This window comes from Typopeltis vanoorti, chromosome 5 (assembly GCF_054136105.1).
Source record: "Typopeltis vanoorti isolate ZY-2024b chromosome 5, IOZ_Tvanoo_1.0, whole genome shotgun sequence".
Lineage (NCBI taxonomy): Eukaryota > Metazoa > Arthropoda > Arachnida > Uropygi > Thelyphonidae > Typopeltis > Typopeltis vanoorti.
The window spans coordinates 169,888,595-169,904,073 of NC_143553.1; the positions used below are offsets into that span (position 1 = coordinate 169,888,595).

Below are 15,479 nucleotides of genomic sequence, written 5' to 3' on the forward strand. Positions count from 1 at the left end.
TGATGCCATCTGTTCACGCTTCTAATCTTTCACAGGATTCTCATATCTGCGGTCTCTAGTCTTTGATCAAGTGTTTTACTTCTGACCCAGCTCTCAGATCCATAAGTTAAAACTGGTTTGAACACTGTCTTGTATACAGCTAATTTAGTGTTCCGACTAATTTCTCTCTTATTCCATATGAATTTATTCAATTGAGTTTCAACCATACCAGCTTTGCTGATTCTGTTGTCTATTTCTATATTTAATTTACCATCTTCAGTAAAAATCATGCCTAAGTAGCTGAAATGTTTTACTTGTTCCACAGGTTCTCCATTCACAACACAGTTAACATTTTCAGTGATTCATTGTCTTTGTCTTTTTATTGCTGACCTTCATACCATATCTATTACAACAGCTATTCAATTTAGTCAGAGACTCTTGCAGACTTGTAGCGGATTTATTTAGAAGAATAACATCGTCCGCATAAACCAAAGAGTTGACATTAACATCTCCAATTTTGATATCATGTTTAATATCACTTTCCTTCATAATGTGATTCATATAGATAATGAATAACAGAGGGAATAACATGCATCCTTGTCTCACACCAGATTTAACATTAAACCATCTTCCTGTACTTCCTTCAATTCTAACTGCTGACTTACAACTCAAATAAAGACTAAGTATTGCTTGATATAATGCCCCATTGACACCATATAACTGTAGCATATTGAATAGCTTCTCTCTTGGCACCTTATCATATGCCTTTTTCCAAATCGACAAAACTTAAATACAGATCTTTGTTATATTCCCATGATTTCTCCACTATTTGTCGTAAAGTGAAGATCTGCTCCTGACAGCCTCTATTTGACCTGAATCCAGCTTGTTCTTCACCAAGCTTTTCTTCCACAATTCTTCTCAACCGTTTCTCAAGTATACTTACATATATCTTACCAGGAACGCTCAATAGGGAAATAAAACTGAATGTAATTCTTACATTCAGTTTTATTTCCCTTTTTATATATAGGTACTATGAGAGCTCTACTCCAATCATTGGGAATTCGTCCCTCTGTCCAGGCATTCTGAACTATGCAGTGCAGCCACTGTAAGACTTCTATACTTTACTTCAGCATTTCTGGTCGAATATCATCTACTCCTGCTGCCTTTCCACATTTCAAGCCTTTGATGGCTTTTTCTACTTCAAGTATGGATATGTATTCCTGACTGCATGCCTGTTCAGTGTTTTTTATCACTATGCTGTTATCACTGCTTGTTTCATTTAGCAAATTTTCAAAGTAATTACTCCATACTTCAAGGATATCTTTTTCTCCCATTTTCATTTCACCTTTATCATCTCGAACTCCTTTTGCAGCACTTTCCTCCATTCCTAAGCTTCTTCAACAACCTCCAGAATATTTTGCCACCTTCTTGATATTTATTTTCTATGTTCTTGCCAAAATCCTTCCATGACTTTTGTTTAGCTAGTTTTAACACTGTTTAGCTTTCTTACATTTGTCTCTGTATTCTCTAAGAGCACAAGCTGATTTATTTGCCAGAAACTTTGATATGCTTTCTTCTTTTCCTTTACTGTCTCTTTAACTTCTTGTGTCCACCATGGAGTTCCAGTTTTTCTATCCTTGCAGACAACTTCAGCATATGCCTCTCTGGCAGAATCAGTCAATGTTTTCTTCAGAGTTTGCCACTCTGAAATCTCCGAGGTTTGATTCCTGTTCTCAAACTCTTTATTTTTTTCTTCAATAATCTTTGTGTATTTTAGTCTACAGTTCACATCTGAGAGCTGCTCACCTTATATTCGCTTTAAAACTTTCTTACATGTTATTCTTTTCGATATGAAAATCAATTTTATCCTGCTCAAGACCAAATAGTGATCACTTCCAATTTCAAATCCTCTGTACACTCTGGTGTCCTGCACCAGGGAGAAAACTTTACTAACAACAATAACATAGTCAATGAGACTTTTCTTATTCCTAGCCTTTTCTCTCCATGTGAATTTATGCACATTTTTATGTTGGAACATGATGTTAGTAATAACCAGTCCATGTCCTGAGCAGAAATCCAACAGATATTTTCCATTATTATTAGCTTTGCTCTTTTCTCCAAATTTTCCCAAAATATTTTTGTATGTCTCACAATCATTTCCTACTCTGCTATTTAGATCCCCAACAAGGACCAACTTTTCCTTTTTCATTGTGTCAGCTGCTTTTTCTAAAGCGTCAAAAAATTCCTCCACTTCTACCTTAGTTTTACCTTCTGTGGGACCATAGGCACAAATATGTCTCATTGTCCAGTTCCCCATTCTCATATTTACCCACATTACTCTACTTGAGACTGACTGCCATTCAAGAAGATTAGCCTCGTATTTTGTGTTGAATACTATGGCTACTCCTTCTTTTCCTTGATTGTCATTGCCTGAATGTAACATTTTGTATTTATTGCTCAGAAAGATCTCACCAGTTTTGGTTTTTTTTGTTTCAGTCACCCCTATTATGTCGATCTGGTACTTATCTAATTCCTCAACTAGCTCCATTTCTTTGCCATTCAGGCTTCTTACGTTGATAGTACCGATCTTTAACTCTGGTGATGTTTAGTTGGGGTTTGTTTTCAGATTTGTTCCAGTAGCTGACTTTTCGCTGTTCGCCCTGGTTCCCTGGTGAAAACAACGGGGGCCTTGTTTAACTGAACGATGCCTCAGCCAGCATGAAATTTTGTCATGTTGTACCATCATTTTTTATTTTGATTTAACCAGTAAGAATACAGTTTGGTTGGCTAAATCCCAAATTGCCAGCACATCCTCGTTCGTTTATTATCAAAGTAGATACCCAGCGGGGTGCACCACAAGAAGGTGAGGATTGGACATTAGGTCAGAAGCCCTGGTCGGTTCTCCGCATTCCTTTAAAGGCTATGTGGACGTCTCCTCTCAGTTATACAGCTTTGACTCTTAAGCATCCCAATATCGGAATTCTTCAGCTTTATATCTTTGATTTTAGAAGCAAAGCCCGTTGAATTTTTAATGTAAGAGGAAGATTTTCCTACTAGACCTTTTAAGGAGGATGCTAGATATTTTGATAATTTATATGTCGGTGAATCAATTCTATCAACTATTGGCCTGAGTGGACAATTTGCTTTATGCATCTTTTTAAGGCCATATAATCTTGGAATAAGTGGATGTAAGGACCGAAGAGAAAGATGTGTGTTTCTTGGAAGTTCGTTGTCATCTTAAGGAGATTGTTTGTTTGATTATATGTCTCTCTCGTTGGGTCTCTGTCTAGTTCGGAGTAGGTATCTGATTCTTGTAACGTCATGATTTTTTTGCAATAAACTGTTTTATCTAGTACGACCATTGCATTGCCCTTGTCTGCTTGGAGGATAATAATATCTCTATTCCTTTTAAGTTTTTTGATAGCTAGCCTTCTCACATCAACAGTAACCTCAGTTATAGTCTACCTGACTTGCATATTTCTGCCATTAGATACTGGCGTACGTGTGAACTCATATGCTCGCATTTGCACAACAATAGAACTACAGACCGGACTATAACGACAATTCAAACTTAACTTCAGTTTACAAGTCTGTTATTATAATGGCACAGTGTTTTTATGTTTTTTTAATTTGTTTTAAGTGCTACTACACCTGAAGAAGTCATTTTGACAAAACATGTTGTGTGCTCCATTAAATTAACTTATCTATTTTCTCGGTTTCAGTCAGTCAAAAAAAAAAAATTAACACAAACACCTTGATCAGATTATTAAAATATGAAAAACAACAATAAAATAATGTATCCAATTAACCAGAAGAAGTGTTATCAATACAATGCTGTATGCAGAAGATCAGATTATATTACAAGACAATGATGATGACCTTCAAAAATTAGTTTACACATTAAACAAAATAAGCCAACAATACAATTTAAAAATTTCACAAAAGGAAACAAAAGTCATGGCATTTAAAGGGTTGGGATCATGTTAGATCAAAAATAGTTATAGAAAATAAAATAATAGAACAGATGACACAGTTTAATTATTTAGGCTGCATAATAACATATCTAAAAGATAAAGATATAGATTGAAAAAATAAAGAAATTTCAGAAAATCTGTGGAACAATTAAAAGAACACTGAATAAAAAAAACAAGACATGAAACTCGACTAAAATTTTACAAAGTAATGGCAACTCCCACTCTGTTATATGGTTCAGAAACATGGATGATTAAAAAGAAAGATGAAAATAAAACATAAATTATAGAGATGAGATTTTTAAGAACAATTAAAGGATGCACAAAATTGGATCATATAAGAAATGAAGACATCAGAAAATAACTAGATATCTATAACATAAATGAAAAGATCAAGGATTATAAAGAGAAATAGAAAGAACATTTATTTAGGATGGAAAGATATCGGATACCAAAAGAGGTGGATAGATATAGAACAATGGGAAAGAGAGAGAGAGGAAGACCATTGAAGCCAGAACAGACAATTGCGTAATCCTTGAAGGCAAAAGTTGAAGAAGAAAAAGTTGTTTGGGGGCAGGGGGAGAAGGGATATGATAGAAACATTTAAATTATTTAAAGAATTTTATAGGATTAATTAAAGGGAAGTGTTTGAACACGTGGCTGCTGGGAGTCAAACAAGATGTCATCTCTGGAAGTTGAGTAAGAATGTAGTTAGTAGGGGTTGTGAGGACTAGGTTTTTTTTGCTTGGAGAGTGGTGAATCAATGGAATGGGTTGTCAGAATCAGTTGTGAGTACTTTGTCTGTTAATGGGTTCAAGGAGGGGTCTGATAATGTGGGCTGCTGTAACTGCGTGGTTTGTGGACATGAGTGTCACCATACTAACTGTCCTCCGTAGAGCCCCAATCTCAACCCTATTGAACATCTGTGGGATGAACTGCCACAAAAATTCCAGGACTTCATTACATGCCTTCAGGAAGAATAGTCCAAAATTCCCATTGATCGCTATTGTACATTTGTGGAAAGTATGCACCATAAGATTGCTGCTGTCATCGCAGTAGAAGGAGGTCCTACATCTTATTAACGTGGGTGGGCTTGTTGTTTGTTCCTCACGCTGTGGTGTCCGTTGTTTTCTTTCCAAGTAGTGTGTGTACACAGAAGCACCACTAATGATAGCTGAAAGAGGTAAATATGGTATTGTTTTTAAAAAGTCACTATGCAGATATTGCCTGATTGGTATTAAATAATAGATATTTAGTATATTCCATAGCCCTGTAAGTAATTTAGCAAACTCTTTTATTATAAACTCTTCTTTTGGCTGGTTAAATCTGCCATAGTGAAAGTCGTGTGTATAATTTTTTATGAGAAAAATTGTATTAATTTGCTTTAATTATAAAATAATGGATATTTGATAGTCTTTCTCTAAAAGTATTACGTGGCCAAATTAAGCCTGTTGGCACTTTTGTTATTTTTTTTTTTTTACATTTGATTTTAAAAACACATTTGATTGCCACTAATTCGTTTTACTTAAAATTTTACTCATTTTACAAAAAAATGATTGCCACTAACTTTAAAACAAGTAGAATAGATCAATAACCAAGTTTAATAACTTCTGCTTTAAAGATTATGAGGCATGCATTATTGACTTGTTTCTCAAGCATAAATAAATTTATCAGTTTTATATGAAAATAACATAAAAGCTTAAAATGTTATAAAAGTTTTAGTTATGTAAAATCTGCATTCAAGAATTAATTAATGTGAATTTTTTTTCTCTAGAACTATTCTCATAGCCAACAATATCAACTTACTTAGTAAAGAAGTATCCCCTCACATTTCTGCTCAAGATGTAAGCAAATGCCGAGGCTTCAGCAGACAAAAAGGAGTAAGAGATACAGTAATTGTTTGTTAATAACCTTTTGCTTAAGAAATTTTGGTCGGAATATCTTGGGGTAAAAAAAATTACAAAAGTTTAGAAACAATTTATTTCTACAAAATTTGGTTGTTAGCATAATATTTCAGTATGGTTTTACCCAGTGAAATAGGTGAAACCATTATTTTCATTTTTATAAATCAATACACAAGCTAAGAAATGGATTTCGTAGTTGTAGAAAAGTAATTTTTTCCCCCTCATAGTATTGCAGATTTTGAAAACTTTTTCTGCTATTTAATTGCTCATGAATGGGCATATCACAACATAAACTAAAGGAATTCATCTTGCAGAAGTAACTCTTCAAAAATGTTGCTTGTCAATGTATGAGGACTAGTAACTTATTTTGTGCAATACTTCCCGTTATTGCCATTTCAATTCAAGATTGAAATGGCAATAATAGGAAGTAGCTATGGTGCAGTTACTTTTAATAAAATAGGATAACTATACTTCTACTCTTGTTTCGGGGGCTGTTACTTACATGCTACTATAAAAATCACTTATAAATACAATTGGGGGGGGGGGGGGATCAGCATTTCTTAAGTTTTATCACTGACCATTAACTACATTACACAATCTCATCTTTATCATGATCATTTTTAGATATGTACCTTTGAAGGGGAAAGGGTACAAACTATAATAACAGCACTACATGATTAAGTTTTCACTATTACTAATCTCCTATTAACAATTTTCATCCAAAAATAATGGGTGTTACTTGTCACCACTAGTATTGTTGCATCTAATATTTTAGTAATCTACTAAGACACTTCTGATTAAACCAATCCACCTAGATCTTGATCTTCTGGATCATTTTCCTGCCACTGTAGGACCAAACACCTGTTTTGCTAACATTTCTTCTCCCATTTTGTTTGTGACTATACCACTTTAGATTCAGTCTGCTTACATATTCTTGAAATCAGACAATGTCAAGTTCCTTCCTATTGTCTTCATTTTTAATATGATTCTGCCATTGAAGCCATCTGTTCAGGCTCCTAATTTTTCTCAGAACTCTCTGATCTGTGGTCTCTAGTCTTTGATTAAGAGTATTATTTCTGACCCAACTCTCAGATCCATAACTTAAAATTGGTTTGAACATTATCTTGTACACTGCTAGTTTAGTGCTTTGACTAATTTCTCTCTTATTCTGTATAGTGTATTTTTCACCTTATAAGATGCACGTTGAGCCTGTCTAGCTCAGGGGATGTGGCGCTTGCACGCCATGGCGCTTGGCTGCACGAAGGAAGACTTGATTTCGAGTCTAGTCGGTGACTAGAGGAAATTTTTCTAAGCCTTTTTTCGACTGGTTCCTGAGTTAGTCGATCTCTGGCATGAGCAAGAGGGGTTTTTCTCCCGTAAACTCGGGTTTTTCGTCCCATAAACTCAAGAAAATTGACCGTAGGACCCACATTATTTCAGACATCAAGTACGATTGTTAGGGTTAGGGACCACAAGATGGCGGCACTTGTTGAGCCATCACTCTTCACTGCATGGCGCTTAATTAATGATAGCGTTGGGCCAATTATCTCTGATTGGGTACCAGTGGAGATTGAACTGCCCACTCAGTCTCCAAAAGTTAGATAGCGCTAAAAACGGTCTCGCCTACTCCCTATATATACGGGAATAAAAAGGCATTAGCTGATTTTTTTTTTTTATAAGATGCACGTTGTATTGGACACATCACATTTTTCATGTCAAATTTTGGGAAAAAATAGTCTTCGCAGTATATGATCCACAAATCCAGAAGACCCAGGACTTCTGTGTCTGACTTTCACTGATGAGACTACAATAAAGATTGAAACTGGCCCTTTCCATAATGCATAGCGTTATATATGTCCATAAGAATTTGTACATTGCATTATGGGATACGAAGGTAGAAGTAACTGATGTGAAGTCATTAACCTCTATGTACAAGTAGTCTTTTCGTGAAGTTACTTCATGTGAAAACTTTGTTTCATTACACTTCGATAAAGAATGAAGCCAAGAATATAATTTCTTGGCATCTTTGATTTATGTACAGAATTCTGTTAATTAATTTGCTGACCTTCATGCCATATCTATTATAACAGCTATTCAATTTAATCAGAGAATCTTGCAGACTTGTAGTGGATTTATTTAGAAGTATAACATCATCCACATAAAGCGAAGAGCTGACATTAACATCTCCAATTTTGATATCATATTTAATACCACTTTCCTTCATAATGTGATCCATATAGATAATGAATAACAGAGGGGATAATGTACATCCTTGTCTCACACCAGATTTAACATTAAACCATCTTCCTGTACTTCCTTCAATTCTAACTGCTAACTTGCAACTCAAATCAAGTCAAATCAACTCAAATCAATACTCAAATCTAAGTATTGCTTGATATAATGCCCCATTGACACCATATAACTGTAGTTTATTGAATAGCTTCTCTCTTGGCACCTTGTCGTATGCCTTTTCCAGATCGACAAAACTTAAATACAGATCTTTGTTATATTCCCATGTGCTTGCTCAACTATTTGACGTAAAGCGAAGATCTGATCCTGACAGCCTTTATTTGGCCTGAAATAGGTTGTTCTTCACCAAGATTTTCTTCCACAATTCTTCTCAACTGTTTGTAAAGTATACTGGCATAAATCTTGCCCAGAACACTCAGTAGGAAAATACCTCTGGAATTCTCACATTCAGTTTTATTTCCCTTTTTATATATGGGTACTATGCTCTACTCCAATCATCAGAAATTCTTCCCTCTGCCAGGCCTTCTGAACTATGCAGTGCAGCCAGCCACTGTAAGACTTTCATACCACCATACTTGAACATTCCTGGTTGAATATCATCTACTCCTGCCTTTCCACATTTCAAACCTTTGATGGCTTTTTCTATTCAAGTATGGATATGTATTCCTGACTGTATGACTGTTGAGTGTTTTTTTTTACCACTGTGCTATCACTGCTTGTTTCATTTAGCAATTTTTCGAAGTAATTACTTCGTACTTCAAGGATATCTTTTTCTCCCATTTTCATGTCACTTTCATCATCTCTAACTCCTTTTATATCACTCTTTCCTCCATTTCTAAGCTTCTTCAACAACCTCCAGAATATCTTGCCACCTTCTTGATATTTATTTTGTATGTTCTTGCCAAAGTCCTCCCATGACTTTTGTTTAGCTAGTTTTACACAGTGTTTAGCTTTCTTACATTTGTCTCTGTATTCTCTAAGAGAACAAGCTGACTTATTTGCCAGGAACTTTTGATGTGCTTTCTTCTTTTCCTTCACTGCCTCTTAACTTCCTGTGTCCACCATGGAGTTCTAATTTTTCTATCCTCGCAGACAACCTCACCACATGCCTCTTTGGCTGAATCAATCAGAGTTTTCTTCAAGGTTTGGTTCCTGTTCTCAAACTCTTTCATTTTCATTTTTTCTTCAATAATCTTTGTGTATTTTAGTCTGCAGTTCCCATCTGAGAGCTGCTCAACTTTTATTCGCTTTAAAACTTTCTTACATGTTATTCTTTTGAATATGAAATTCAATTGTATCCTGCTCAAGACTGAATAGTGATCCGTTCCGATTTCAAATCCTCTGTACACTCTGGTGTCCTGCGCCACGGAGAAAACTTTACTATCAACAATAACATAGTCAATGAGACTTTTGTTATTCCTTGCCTCTTCTCTCCATGTGAATTTGTGCACATATTATGTTGGAACATGGTGTTAGTAATAACGAGTCCATGTCCTGAGCAGAAATCCAACAGGTATTTGCCATTTTTATTAGCTTTGCTGTTTTCTCCAAATTTTCCCAAAATATTTTTGTATGTCTGACAACCACTTCCTACTCTGCTATTTAGATCCCCAACAAGGACCAACTTTTCCTTTTTCATTGTGTCAGTAGCTTTCTCTAGAGTCTCAAAAAATTCCTCCACTTCTACCTTAGTAGAAGTGGAGAAATTTTTTCTTCAAATTTCTTCAAAGTGTCAACTGTTCTACCAGTCTGTCCAGAATAGGCCCTATTCTGGACAGACTACTGCAGGCATATGGAAAGTTATACACTACAGGATGCAAAAGGATGAAGTTGATCTTTCGGAGAGCAGGTGAAGGTACCTGCATGAGTGGTCTGAAAGTGGCATAGAGATTAATTATATTTAGAGAAAACTTCAGCTGTCTTTTCTAATGTTCCCTTAATATATGAAATTGGAATTGTTTTGCTGTGATCATGTGTTTTGTTGTGGGGGGGTTGGTTTCATGTATTATTTTATCTATTTTATATGGACTAACGCCATTGGCTAAAATAGTGTTACAGAGGTCCTTGAGCTCAGTTTTAAGGCCAGTATCATTTGAATAAATATCCCTTGTTTGCCAAGTAAGTGTTTTGAGGATGCTATACTGTCATTATTTAGTTAGCTTGAATAGAGAAGAAATACATGCATATGCCACACATGCACAAAAGAAGGACATACAAGTCTATAAGAGATGTATAAAAGGATATAAGTATATAAGAGAATATATCCAAATATATAAGAGATGTATAAAAGGATACAGGGATGCTTAAGGGTCAAAGCTGTATAACTGAGAGGAGACCTCCACATAGCTTTATAGGAATACGGAGAACCGACCAGGGCTTCTGACCTAATGTCCAATCCTCACCTTCTCATGGTGCACCCTGTTGGGTATCTACTTGAATACTGAACGAACAAGGATAGACTGGTAATTTGGGATTTAGCCAGCCAAATTGTATTCGTATTGGTTAAATCAAAATAAAAAATGATAGTACACCATGACAAAATTTCATGTGGGCTGGGGTGTTGCTCAGTTAAACAAGGCCCCTGTTGTTTTTGCCAGGGAACCAGGGCAAACAGTGAAAAGTCAGCTACTGGAACAAATCTGAAAAAACACCCCAACTCAACATCACCAGAGTTAAAGATCGGTACTATCAACATAAGAAGCCTGAATGGCAAACAAATGGAGCTAGCTGAGGAATTAGATAAGTACCACATCGACATAACAGGGGTGATTGAAACAAAAAAGACAAACACTGGTGAGATCTTTCTGAGCAATAAATACAAAATGTTATATTCAGGCAATGACAACCAAGGAAAAGGAGCCATAGTATTCAACACTAAATACGAGGCTAATCTTCTTGAATGGCAGGCAATCTCAAGTAGAGTGATGTGGGCAAATATCAGAATGGGGAACTGAACAATGAGACTTATTTGTGCCTATGGTCCCACAGAAGGTAAAACTAAGGTAGAAGTGGAGGAATTTCTTGATGCTATAGAGAAAGAAACTGACAGAATGAGAAATGAAAAGTTGGTCCTTGTTGGGTATCTAAATAGCAGAGTAGGAAATGATTGTCAGACATACAAAAATATTTTGGGAAATTATTATTATAAATTCGGCTATTATAGCCTGTTTTTGTTTAGGAGTGACCCTTATTTAAATACATTGGCTATCAGTACTCAAGGGGTATATATATTTAGGGCATTATTGGGAAGTAGAGAAGGCAAATTAAGGTAGAATAAAAGAGGTGGAAAAAATTTTTGGTACATACCTTTATTGATTCTACAATGTCTTCCACTTCCATGATCTCACTGGAGTTTGTTTACAAGTGGGGGGGGACGTGGGGGTGTGTTTAGATGCGGGAAAATAAGTTTAGATAACCCGGATTAATATTAGTAATATATATATAAATGTATACATATATCATTTTGAATTAGCGCGCATTTTGGGGGGGGGGGGAGGAAGGATAAAGACTATATGGCAACTGGGGGTGGGTTAATGGGGTGTGGAGCCGTTTTGGTCGTTAAACGGCTCCTCATCCTCAGAACTTTGTCGGAAATGAGTGTAGGGCTATGTCAGGGCAAAGTTGCAACTGCCAAATAAGGGCATTAGTTGTCGCTATATGGCCGGATGCGTGGTTTAAATTGTAGGTTCTGGATTGTCCAACATTCGGAAATTAGGTAGGGGCGGTGGGCGTTGATAGAATTTTCATCACATCTTATGGCAATAGTTTCGGATATTCTTAGCATTATTTCATTGTCTTGTTTGTCTATAATTATGGCCTTGTCGATTTGGGGCGGAAGGGTATGTTTTAGTTCAAGGGAGTGAGCTGCAATCTCAGTCTTCCCTGCACTCTGTGTTTTATTTTTCTTTTTGGTGTTGCGATGCTTTTTTGTGTTCAGATGTTACGGAATGGGAATATTGCAATCCCTGAAGTGCTCTTGTAATCTAGTCCATAGGGACCTAATTGTGGAAGCGGTGTAGGTGACATCACAATCCTCTTGACAAGGAAATTTGTAGACAACATTGTGGAGTTCAAATATTTTTTTGTGTGTGAGAGATTTTTTTGGTTTTTATCTAAACTTATTTTCCTGTGTCCAAACACCCCCCCCCCCATTTTCCTCCCCCCCCTTGCTTGTAAACAACCTCCAGCGAGATCATGGAAGTGGAAGACATTGTAGAATCAATAAAGGTATGTACCAAAAATTTTTTTCCACCTCTTTTATTCTACCTTAATTTGCCTTCTATGCTTACCATTAATGTCCTAAATATATATACTCCTTGAGTACTGATAGCCAATGTATTTAAATATGGATCACTCCTAAACAAAAACAGGCTATAATAGCCGAATTTATAATAATAGTTTTAAGAGGAGTAACATGGGGTTTTTCCCCAGAGTCTATACCTTATTTTGGGAAAATTTGGAGAAAAGAACAAAGCTAATAATAATGGCAAATATCTGTTGGATTTCTGCTCAGGACATGGTCTGGTTATTACTAATATCATGTTCCAACATAAAAATTTTCACAAATTCACATGGAGAGAAGAGGCAAGGAATAAGAAAAGTCTCATTGACTATGTTATTGTTGATAGTAATGTTTTCTCCCTGGTGCAGGACTCCACAGTGTACAGAAGATTTGAGATCGGAAGGGATCACTATTTAGTCTTGAGCAGGATACAGTTGAATTTCATATTCGAAAGAATAACATGTAAGAAAGTTTTAAAGTGAATAAAAGTTGAGCAGCTCTTAGATGTGAACTGTAGACTAAAATACACAAAGATTATTGAAGAAAAAATGAAAGAGTTCGAGAACAAGAACCAAACCTTGGAGATTCAGTGGCAAGCCTTGAAGAAAACTCTGATTTATTCTGCCAAAGAGGCATGTGTTGAGGTTGTCTGCAAGGATAGAAAAATTAGAACTCCATGGTGGACACAGGAAATTAAAGAGGCAGTGAAGGAAAAGAAGAAAGCATATCAAAACTTCCTGGCAAATAAGTCAGCTCGTGCTCTTAGATAATACAGAGACAAATGTAAGAAAGCTAAACACTGTGTAAAAGTAGCTAAACAAAAGTCATGGGAGAACTTTTGCTGGTAAGATATTCTGAAGGTTGTTAAAGAAGCTTAGAAATGGAGGAAAGAGTGCTGTAAAAGGAGTTAGAGATAATGAATGTGTCATGAAAACGGGAAAAAAAGATATCCTTGAAGTATGGAGTAATTACTTCGAAAAATTGCTAAATGAAACAAGCAGTGATAGCACAGTGGTAAAAAAACACTCAACATGCATATAGTCAGGAATACATAGCATACTTGAAGTAGAAAAAGCCATCAAATGCTTGAAATGTGGAAAGCTGCAGGAGAAGATGATGTTCCACCAGAAATGTTGAAGTATGGTGTTATAAAAGTCTTGCAGTGGCTGCACTGCATAGTTCAGAAGGCCTGGACAAAGGGATGAATTTCTGATGATAGGAGTAGAGCTCTAATGGTACCCATATGGTACCCATATATATAAAAGGGGAAATAAAACTGAATGTTAGATTACAGAGGTATTCCTCTACTGAGTGTTCCTGGCAAGATCTATGCAAGTATACTTGAGAAACGGTTGAGAAGAATTGTGGAAGAAAAGCTTGGTGAAGAACAAGCTGGATTCAGGCCAATTATAGGCTGTCAGGATCAGATCTTCACTTTATGACAAATAGTTGAGAACTCATGGGAATATAACAAAGATCTGTATTTAAGTTTTGTCGATCTGTAAAAGACATATGACAAGATGCCAAGAGAGAAACTATTCAATATGCTACAGTTATATGGTGTCAATGGGGCATTATATCAAGCGATACTTAGTCTTTGTTTGAGTTGTAAGTCAGCAGTTAGAATTGAAGGGAGTACAGGAAGATGGTTTAATGTTAAATCTGGTGTGAGACAAGGATGTACATTATCCCCATTTTATTCATTATCTATATCGATCACATTATGAAGGAAAGTGATATTATACATGATGTCAGAATTGGAGATGTTAATGTCAACTCTTTGCTTTATGCGGATGATGTTATACTTCTAAATAAATCCGCTGCAAGTTTGCACGATTCCGTGAGTAAATTGAATAACTGTTCTAATAGATATGGTATGAAGGTCAGCATTAAAAATACAAAGACAATGAAAATAGGTTGAATCGTTGAAAATGTCAACTGTGTTGTGAATGGAGAACCTGTGTAACGAGTAAAACATTTTAGCTATTTAGGCATGATTTTTACTGAAGATGGTAAATTAAATATGGAAATAGTCAACAGAATCAACAAAGCTGGTATGGTAGGAAGTCGATTGAATAAATTTATGCGGAATAAGATAGAAATTAGTTAAAACACTAAATTAGCTGTATATGTGTTCAAACCAATTTTAACGTATGGATCAGAAGTAAAGCAGTGAGACCAAAAACTAGAGTCCACAGGTATGAGAGTCCTGAGAAAGATTAGGGGCATGAACAGATGGCATCAATGGCAATATCATATTAAAAATGAGGATATTACGAAAGAACTTGACATTGTCAGCATTCAGGAATGTATTAGCAGAGATCTTAGGTGGTATGGTCGCTTAAACAGAATGGGAGAGGATAGATTAGCAAAACAAGTGTTCTCTGCCAGGTTCGCAGGAAAAAGTCCCAGACAAAGACCAAGATGTAGCTGTATTGATATGGTAAAAAGTGCCTTAGAAGATAGAAATATAAGATCTGATAATGTTGGAGTCTTGACAGGTAACAGACTGATTTGGAGGAAAATTGTAGATCGGAAGTTGGTAATGGTTTGAATTTTTTCATGTAGTACTATCATATCCTATATATCCCTTGAGGGTACATGGCAGGAATGTGATGATGATGATGTTTAAGTTCAACAGCCAATCAACAGCATCTGTAGGAAGCAGTGGATTCTGGCAAATTTTGTTATATTCGCGAATCAAATTGCCTTGGTGTCGTAGTGGTGGTGGTTGTATGTAGCTCAGAACTGGTAGCTAGTATGACGGAGTAGTCTTTATTGTTCCAGAAATGATATGCATTATCTGATTCAGGATGGTATCAATTAATTTAACATATGCGCTGCTCAGCCAGACAGCTGAGCAGTATTCAGCAGTTGAGTAAACGAGTCCCAGAACAGATGTCCTTAATGAGGCAGCGCAAGCTCCTCCAGGTTGTTCTGGCAAGGTTATCCAGTATATTATTTCTAAATCCTGAGTTTGGCAGCAATATTGGAGAGATGTATTGTGTATTAAAAGAGCAGGTTCTGTGTAGGGTTATATCCAGATACTTTTGATTAAAATTGTGTGGTAATATGTATGCCCATTTAGTTGCA

General features: G+C 36.0%; 1 protein-coding gene across 1 annotated transcript in view; it reads left to right on the forward strand.

Moving 5' to 3' along the window:
* Window positions 1–15,479, forward strand: part of Mcm3 (minichromosome maintenance 3) — a 322,450-nt gene that overhangs the window by 134,342 nt on the left and 172,629 nt on the right. Inside the window, exon 7 of the mRNA XM_090392917.1 lies at window positions 5,725–5,830. Coding sequence (XP_090249043.1) covers window positions 5,725–5,830 — 106 coding nt within the window. The remainder of the gene's footprint in view (window positions 1–5,724; window positions 5,831–15,479) is intronic.